The sequence below is a fragment of the Alligator sinensis genome, unplaced genomic scaffold, assembly GCF_000455745.1.
Source record: "Alligator sinensis unplaced genomic scaffold, ASM45574v1 scaffold215_2, whole genome shotgun sequence".
NCBI classification, from domain to species: domain Eukaryota; kingdom Metazoa; phylum Chordata; order Crocodylia; family Alligatoridae; genus Alligator; species Alligator sinensis.
In genome coordinates this window covers 1,034,461-1,044,288 of record NW_005842400.1, presented here as the reverse complement: position 1 = coordinate 1,044,288, position 9,828 = coordinate 1,034,461, and the positions used below count along the sequence as shown (strand labels likewise).

At 45.2% G+C, this 9,828-nt stretch overlaps 1 protein-coding gene across 1 annotated transcript; it reads right to left on the bottom strand.

Annotated features, from left to right (window-relative positions):
• Nucleotides 1–2,204: 2,204 nt before the first annotated feature.
• On the bottom strand, nt 2,205–9,821 carry JOSD1 (Josephin domain containing 1). The gene is made up of 4 exons (XM_006029842.3): nt 8,929–9,821; nt 4,836–4,964; nt 4,492–4,686; nt 2,205–3,106 (listed from the first exon to the last, which is right to left on the bottom strand). The coding sequence occupies exons 1-4, from the start codon at nt 9,111–9,113 to the stop codon at nt 3,007–3,009; spliced, it is 609 nt and encodes a 202-aa protein (XP_006029904.1). The 5' UTR covers nt 9,114–9,821; the 3' UTR covers nt 2,205–3,006.
• Between the last annotated feature and the right edge of the window lie 7 nt (nt 9,822–9,828).

Here is a 9,828-nt window from a genome sequence, read left to right as displayed (position 1 = left end):
GAGCGGTTCTGTTCCAAGTAATTTTCTTCAAAAACACAACTTCATACCAAAGAGAAAAAATTTATTTTTCCTTTACATACTTTGATACAGAACAATTCAGCTGAACACACAGAAGTGATGAGACATGTATATGGAGAATTTTCCATTTTCAATATTTGGTTAAACAAAATACATCTTTGTAAACAAACTCAAGACAAGGCTTTAACAAAACCAAACAAGCAAGAAAACAAAAGTGGGCTTCCCCACTACCAAGCAGTGGGATTGGGCTGCTTCCCTTCCCACTCTGTCACCAAGGCCCTGTTCCTCAGGATGCGATCATACAGTTTCACTTTTCCTGAGCAGCTGGATCACATGATTCCCCTAAGGGTAAAACAGTGGTCTTTAGATGTAAAGAGAGGGAGGTAGCCCCAAAGTGTTTTTAAAACGTCTTTGCATATTGTGCACTGATCCATTGGCTTGCGGCTTCCATGCAATAAAGGGTCTCTTCAAAGTGCGATTTTAGTCAGCATAGAAAATTCCTTTGCTGTGGAGAATTTTTCCCTCTTCCTTCTTGGAAAATGGCTTCAAGTCATAAGCAGAACTCCTGCAGGCCTGGTGCTCTGCTCATGAAGTGTTTCAAAATTCTGCCAGCTGGTTTTGGTCATTGGAATGTGTCAAGGAGTTGGACTTATATAGAAATGCTGAATGTAAAAAGAAGCCACCGCCCATGTGTCTTCAGAAGACTGCAGCATGGTGCCTGTGGGATGTCCAAAGGTTGTTAAAACACCACTCTTGTCCTGTTGTCTCATGGCTACTGCTTTCATTTACAAAGGGCTGGCTTTGGTGGTTTGAGTTCAGCTTCACACCAGTTTATCCAGGGTGCATCTTGTTCACTTTTACAGCACCCTGCTCAAGGGCATGTACACGGGAAACAAACACTTAAAGTGAGAGGAGATGGTTGTGGCTCACAGCCCTTTTTTCAAAGACTCCAGCCTTCCCACAACCTGGAGTGGCAGACACCTAGGTTCCAGCGCTATTCTATATTTGCTGCCTGAGTGGATAGCATATGGATCAGGAAATGTGATAAACAGCATCCCAGCCACAAAGAGCCAATTGGCTTGAAATCCATCCTCGACTCGCTGTTTCCTTATTCTGCTGTAGAAGGAATGATGATTGAACTATACCCAGCACCTAGCTGAGGTGACAGGAAAAAAAAGAGTAGAAGATTCCCATTGGAGTCTCCATGTCTTAGTTCCTCCTCCCTATATAAGGGAGTGATGGACAAGGTGGTTCATCAAGAGGGGAATGTCAGTCAACAGTGAAGGAAAAATTTGGTTCAATTATCATCAAAGGACGTTCACATGGACCCTGTACACATCTCCCCCAGTGGCTGCTTGTGACTACAAAAGGCAGAGATCTTAACTTGTAAAGCCCCTTTTTGTCTTTAGATCTTAGTTTATTCATAGGCAGGTTTACTTCACACCTTTTTTTGCCTTAGCAAGCCACAGTCTGAGGGGGAAATAAAAGGGAATGACTCCCTCCCTCTTAAATACCTTCAGTTTTATTCCCCTCTTCCTCACCCTTGTAAGAAGCTTCTGCACTACCAAGTGAACGTGCAGGAACAGTTAAAATAGCATTATATGTTGCAGCAAAGAAAACCCTGTACACTTCTCAGAAAACTCTTGACTTTTCTCTCTAGACACTTGAATTCTCCGAACCAGCCTAGTCTTGCTAGCGCCTCCTTCCCTGACCCAGCCAGCTTCACACCAAACAAGCACTAGGCCATGTGAAACATCATAGTTTCATAGTAGCTAGGGTCAGGAGGGACCTAAACAGATCATCTAGCCTGACCCCCTGCCACAGGCAGGAATGAATGCTGGGTTCACAAGACCCCAGACAGGTCATCATCCAACCTCCTCTTGAATTTGCTCAAGGTAGGGGCAAGAACCAACTTCCCAGGGAAATGGTCTCAGATTTTGGCCACCCTAACTAAAATATTGCCTGCTGATCTCTAACCTAAACCTGTTCTCCATCAGCTTATTACCATCATTCCTTGTCACCCCAGGTGGTGCTGGGGAGAAAAGGGCTCTACCTGTTTGCTGTTGATCTCCCCTGATGAGTTTGTAGGCAGCCACCAGGTCCCCCCCTCAACCTCCTCTTGCTGAGGCTGAACAGGTTCAGGTCCTTCAGTCTCGCCTCATAGGGCCTGTCCTGCTGCTCTCTCACCCAGTGGGTGGCCCTCCTCTGAACCCTCTCCAGGCTGGCCACATCCCTTTGGAAGTGTGGCGCCCAGTACTGGACGCAGTATTCCAGCTGTGGCATGACCAAAGTCGCATAGAGGGGGAGTATTACCTCTCTGGACTGGTTTGAGATGCACCTCCTAAGTGACATTAGAGAAAAATCCCCTACCTAACCAACAAGTTTCCATAAAGATGGCCCTCACCTTCTGTAGCTGAGTTGGCACAAGTACTGCTAAGCAGCAGGGGATTCTCCAGAGCACTGTATCACTGCTAGTGTTGGAGAGTTTCCTGAGAGACCCTTATATGTAATTCCAAATGTCTACAAAACTGTTATGGAGGGAGATACTGTTGTAGAGTGGAGGCAGAGTGCTTGGCCTCTTCTCCCCCTGAAGCCACCTTCCAGCCAGAGCAGCTTTGGTAAGTTCTGAAGGGAGTAGTGTCCAAGCACATGCAGTCTTTAAGGTGAGCTGGAGGGTAAAATAGAACAGTGGGGGGGTCCACAACACCTTAACCCCAAAGCCTGTTTTATGAAGCACTATGCATACCAATTAGCTGGAAAGCACAGAACTTGCTTTCCTCACTTCTCCATTAAGAAGTGACTAGCTTCCAACCCCCTCCACTCTGCCCCCACCCCTTATGTCACTGCCCTATTGCACCAAAAGAGAAAGAAAAAAGCCCAACAAAAGGAAGTTCCAGAGAAGAACTGGGGCACTCATTATCCAGGTTACAGGACCTCAGGGCAGTGAGGGAAGGGACTGGAGCTGTAATGGGAGAGGGCACATCAAAGTCACATGTCAACTCTCCAGCTCTGATGTGCTTCCACCTCTTCTGGTACCACCAGGAGAAGTTCACAGTTCTTTCCTCTCAGCTGGTGTTTCAAAAATTTCCTGTGGGAAGGAGAGGAAAAATGTAAGGGCAAAAATGGGGAGAAACTTTCAAAATAATCTGTCTAAGTAGCAATGGCTCCGCAGGGACAAGATACCCAGGAAGAAAATGGGGAGAGACTAATTTCACCATTATATTTTTGACAGTAACTGCAGATTAGAAGTTCCCAAACCAAATTAAATCACTAGCACCTATTTCAAAACTATACAGGTACAATCTTAAACTCACTAGTATAGTTACACAAATGACTCTTACCAGCCATCCAAAGTCATTTTAGTTTTTTAACTCGGCAAGAGACAGCGCAACTGAAACAGATTTGATTTCTTTATGTTTTAGAGACCAATGGTCTGGGGTGTCTTAAGAAAAAACAGAATGCCAGGAATGGATGGGTTCATGCCAAACAGAGTGGTGCAGAATTTGCTGGCAGCTTATGAACTGAGATCTGATACAGTTTTTCAGCCACTCTTTCTGGAAGATTTCTCTTGGCAGGAAATTAGGGAGTGACCTTCAAATAATATGAAAATAAAAATCTTTCATTTCTCTAGTACCTTTCAACCTATTCCCAGAAATAAACCATAAATGTATGGTTTACATGCAGGAACCAAAATGCATTGATGAAAAGTGATGTCCCAAGATAAAACCCAGCACCCATCCTGGAAAAGCAATGGTCATAAGAATGAAGAATTGCTTTTCCACTGAAAGTTACACACAGGGAGCTTTAGGCTAAAAAGATGTCATTCAATTCACTAATATTTCAGCAGCATGATGAGCTCCAGATACACTGCCCACAACTGTAATCTGTTTGTCTGGGACATCAAGATAATCATCAATGTTTTGAATGGCGAAAGGTGCAGAAGACTGTGAATGCTAGGAATGACAAGAACAGCAGTTTTACTACCCTGTGAAAGACAAGGAAGACAAAATGGAACTCTAAGATTCAACTTGGGAAAGGCTTCCCACCACTGTAGAATCTGCCTGCTAAAAAGAAAGACTTTTGCTGCACGCGCACAATAGTTTTGCCTGTCAAAGGAACCCTGTCATACCCTTTCCATTTGATGCTGTATGATGGGTTTGACTGCAGGTCTCACCAGGTATGAGACTACAGGCTTCTACGTTCATAACTGGTGATTACCTTAGGAATGAAGCTCAAGCTCTCAGACTCCTAAGCTATTTTCCTAGCCTCACATAAATGGATTTCATGGGGTAAGATCCAGGAAGGGAAGAATGAATTTTACTCTCCTTCTTCAGCCACTGCTATCAGAATTAACACGTATCCATAGGGACGGCAAAACATGAACTAAGTTATATAGGACACCTAATGCTTCATGACAGATGTTCCATCTGTAGGAGGGGCTGGGGGTGAGGATTAGGATAGAGATGTACCCACCTGAGCTCACTTTCACCTCCAATCCACTCAGGCACCTTGAGTTTGGAGTCGAGATTGTAGTAGGTGCCTCCTACCTCCCGGACACAGATCCAATGCTGTCGTTTTAGGGGGAGTTTCAAGGGACCCCAGCAGAGGCTGGAGGGCAGATTCATGATAAAGCCCATCACATTAGAGAGAGCAATGACATTAACGTCCCTGAGCAAGGAGAGAGAGCAAAGATGGTGATCATGTTTTGCTTAGTCACTTCACTTGCTTCCTTTCTTTTAAATCCCAACAGGAAGCAGTCATCTCCTGTACCACAGAAATGAAATGCTTCCCCAGATACTTCATCCCAGTTCTTGTACCTGCGCTTGTCCCACCAAACTGCTTCATAGCCTTTGGTCTGAAGCGCAGCCATGATGACATTCACATCATAGTTCCCATTTCCCAGCATGCTCTTCTTGTGTGGTGTCACCATAGTGTTGGGAGACAATCTGCAAACACAAAGCAAAAAACTGTTGTTGCAGGTGTTCATTATGCCAGTATTCCAGCCACATTCAATACAAGTATCTGTAGCCCTGTGGGAGTGGCTACAGTTGCTGTATCCATACCCTGGCAGTTTGATTTTTAAGCTCAGTTCAACGCTGAAAGGTGCCTATCTAAGAGGACCCCTCAATACCCTCCCATTCATTATCCGTTTGAAATTCCAATCAGTTGGCTGAGAGAGACATCTTTGATTGGAACTATTCTTTTAGTTCCCTCAGACAGCGAAAATAACAGGGTATTGGTTCTGCCCTGACTCACATGGCTAAACACTGCATTAATAATATTTTAGATAGGAAACTTCCAAGAGGTGCTAAGGTATTACACTGGATCTGACCCCACTAAACTCATGAGAACAGAGGAAATCACAGTATCTAGCGTGATGTAGATGCAGGTCAGGTTTTGTTTAGCAAAGAGTGGCTTTCCATTTAATTCTCATCATTGTTTTAGTAAGTTCCAAAATGCTTAAAGAAAAGTATGTAATAGTCAAAAGTTATTATAATAGCCAAGTCTGCAGTCTGGTAGATCACTGTCATTAAAACATCCGCTCAGAAGCATGCCTAGATGCTATGTACTGGTGCAATCATTGCACTATGCTGTGTCCAAAGACAGATCTCTGCACCACAGCTTACAATCTCAGATTGCAAAGCAAATAAGTGAAGGAAAGGATGAGTCAAAGAAGCAAAACAGTTAGAGCGATGGTTGAGAAATATTCAGGCTTTTTTGCAATGGAGGGAAAGCAGGAAAGAAGGAACAGAGACATTCAAGGAAGAAGATAAAGCCATGAGAGGCAAGTTGAGCTGCAGCATAACCATGAGATAAAGAGTTGGGAGGAAATTGGAGCAAAATAGCAAAATCAGTAGAGGCCAAACTGAAGAAAAGAGTCAAGTTTGATGACACACCTCTAGCAACCAAAGGTCACTGCTACTATTGTCACTCTACCTATCTCCCAGATTACTCAGCGAGTGCCTGCACCTCTCCCACAGTGTTGAGAAACAGAGATACCCCAGTCCATCACACTACTTTGAAGGCTGCTGAACAGCTGCATGGGGTAAGTTGTGCTTGCAAAAGAAGCCTAGTGAAAATGTACGGACCTAATGCAGGGGTGGCCAACTTGAGCCATGGGTAGCCTGTGTATGTGGTGCACAGCCTGCCCCCTCCCCAGCCAGCTATTATGAGTAGTCTTTGAAATTGAACTCGTTGAACTTGTGTGAAGTGGCAGATAGAGAAGAAAGAAAGCAGAGGAACAGATCAGCTAGGAAGCACAGGGCTGATAAAAAAAATAAAGAACAGCATATTGAGCAAGGGAAGCAGACTGGAGTGGCACTTAGGGAGGGCATGGGGCTACCTTGCGGCATCCCTGCCAAAAAGGCCTCCACTGACCTAGTGCAGTCCATCTCTGGCAAAGTGAAAGAGACCTGACAAAAGGAGAGGAAAGGAGAGGCATCTCTTCAAGTAACTGGGTCCCATCAACTGTTGAGCACAACTTCCAAGGGGGAAGTTGTGCCCAACATTTTGCACCTGGTTACATTTCTGGGTGGTCAAAGCAGTTGCAGCAGAGTGCACTGGAACAATCCAGCCTGATAGTTATCTTTCTATAGAAAGGGAAACAGACATTTGAAACAGGGCAATAATGGGAGAGGCTGTTAGTATCCACTGGTGTGGCTTTTGAGAAAGAATCAAACTGCAATTGAGCCTGGTCAGTATCCCACTGTCCCAAAGGAGGTGGTACCATTCACGGGAAGAAACAGGCCCCAAACTAGTCACAAAAAGGTCCACATCATAGATAGCTGCCCACAACTTCCTTAGATGTGCTGGAAGGTTACTCACCACTAACTAATTCTTCAGGGATGCTGTCTCTGCATATTGACATGTATGGGGTACTCACACTGGCACTGCTCAACTACAAAAGTCTTTTACATAAACAATACCCACTGTGGCTGCACAAGCCATTTAGAGACAAGTTCCATAAAGAGCTGTAAGGCTGTAACCATGCTGGCTCTTCCCAGTAAACCTTAGAGTCCTAGAGCAATAGAAATCAAAGGAAAAAGGGAGGGCAAGCATAAATGTACATGCACAAAGATCTGTACATTTCCTTTTTAAGAATTCCCTCTATATATTCCTACCTGTGTTAGCCTCAATGAATGGTACAACCCCTAGGAAAGTGAACTGAGGAGGTCTAATCACCCAAGGAATGCAGAGTGGTCCTTCCCAAGTGAGTACCAGGGCTACCTACTAAGCTGAGAAAGTAGGGTCCTGTAAACATATGCAAAGAATTCCTGATAACACTTCTACAGTGGAAGCATTCTGGTATTATGTCACTGATATGCAAAAGACTTTAATGAAGGAAGTCCTGAAGACCCTGAAGTCCTGACTAATCAGGATGCCACACAGAGGCCAGACCACTGTGATGTGGGGAAGATGCAGCCAAAAGCATCGCTGAACATGCAATCTAACTTTCTGTGGAAAGATACAAAGTCTGGGGAAGAATCCCAGGACATGGGAGGTCTAATACAGGCAGAAGCTTAGGCTCACTAACCATCACCAAAACCATTTGTGATAGAAATATTTTGACATGCGTTTTCTGTACTTGTTTGGTCCAAATCAATCACCATGAACGCTTCATAGCAAAGTGATTCTGAATCAGGATCCATGACAAGTTCATCCATCTTGATGAAGAGATCAGAAAATGTCAACAGATCTCTTGTAGAAGTCTCATACTAATCTACCAATAGGCTCTTGCCCATACCAAATCAAGCATGTTGACCGAGTCATCATTACTTATGACTGGTAATCAGAAAGGACTGTTTTGCTTCAGTTTAACAGAAATCCTTCTATGACTGAGTTTTTGTCCGCTATTACTCTGTTATCCATTAGTGCTTAGGAGCTATAGAAATCTTGATCAATGACAGAAAAGATACTATAGCTGGCCTGGGAACACAAAGTTCCAGAACATTTACATGCAGTCTGGCTTCCCACTTTTGGCAAAGACATAGATAGCCATGTCAAATTCTGGTAACAGCCTAAGTGAGAAGCATCTGTGATGACTACAATGGCTAGTATCTGTTGCCTTGGCTCCATCAGTGAAGGGTCTTAAGGAATATTCACAAAAGTAAATCCACAAAAATGTGGAAACAGCACAAAACTATTTTGGTTCCATAGCACAACAGCAGCTAACTGGAGTATTCATTTTCATTTCATTCAGTAAAAAAACCCTTTAAAAAAAAAAACAAAAAAAAAACAGCTGAAGCTGCTGCAGAATTTTCATCAGTGTTACAGGGGACACAGATCTAGCTGCTTAACTGAGGTCCAGCTTGCCAGAGTACACAAAGCCTTCTTGTGTGAAAATTACAGAGGCAGTACTTGAAGATTTTCATTCACAAATCTGGGTGAACACAGAAGGTCAAACCTTTGATCAGACAACAGCCTGGGAAAGACACAGGCTCTAAACTGCAGCTATTGAGGTTTTTGGACCACATTACACCAAAAAAATCTATTTCCTCTCCTCTCCCAGGCCAATCACATGACCCGAGTTGTTTAGACTAACTTGATAGGAATAATACACTTTCTATGGGAGAAAGATAAGAGGCAGAATTTGGGAGACAAGCAGACACACTGAAAGGCAGGTAGGAGGGAAGAGACACGGTGCTGACCTATCACATAGGGATGTCCATAATCAAGCCCTCACATCCCAAATTGGCAGCCAGAACAGTTGGATAGACTGGAAAGGGGGAAGAGAAGGTAAAGACTTTTGCATCACTGATACAGAAGTCTTAGTGACACAAGAGAAAAGCAGGCATGTCCTCAGCACTGTTGGATTCCAGACAAAACCCTTCTCTTCCCTGCTACCTCACCAAGGATGGGAGGGTAAAAAAGAGCAAAGGTGAAGCAATGCTACCAAACAGTGCTCCCTACCTCTGGAAAATCTCCTGCAGTGTTTCCCGTGTGAAGGCATTGTTGTCCTGGAAGACATTATTGAGGGCATGGAGAGCACACAGCTCTCTGCGCTGCTTCTCATGGTATATACGCAGTGGGGCCAGCGGGGGTGGCTCTGGTGATTCTGATTTGGTTTTGTCACCTTTCCATGGCACACAACTCATTTTCTCATAGGGCAGTTGAGGAGGAAGGTGGTAAGGAATAAAGAGACTTGAAGTTTCTACCCCTGCAACCAAAACAGCAGCCCACCGTCCTCCTCTTTTGCACACTATTCCAGTTTCCAGCTGGCAACTCCCCCTGCAACTCTCGGCTTCGGTTTATTCAGCAATCGTCTCCAACAGCCGGGTGCAAAAATCAAGTGAAGATCTGGAATGTTTTCCCCCTTTCTTCCCCTGCTCCCCATAAAATGCCCGCTGGGGGTGCTCCCCTCCCCCCTCAAAAAAAGTATCAAAAGCTTTGAATCTCCTTGGTGTCAGAGCAGCTGGAGTTTGCCACACCGCTCCTTCTCTTCCATCTTCGCCAGTGCGGGGTGTCCCTGAGAAAGGATCGGGGGCAGGCCGGGAAGCGGGGCCCTGGTTCACAAGGCACGGCCAAAGCTGGATGCGCTGTCTCAGATGCCGCCAGCAGAGGGGAGGGGAAGGGAAGCCTCAGGGCTGTATTACAGTGTCAGCATCCTGATGAGGGGGGCGACTGATGCCAGGGAGGCAGAAGGCAGCTTGGCGCTGCGGGGAAAGCTGTGCCCTTGCACTGCCCTGCACAGAGACGGGGGAGAAGTCCTGTTAGTTCCAAAGTGAGACCCGACCCAAGGCTGAGGGGTGGGGTGGGGGGGGGGGGCACTAGCCCCCCCCCTTCCCCTGTAACAGGCCCACCCCAAGACCT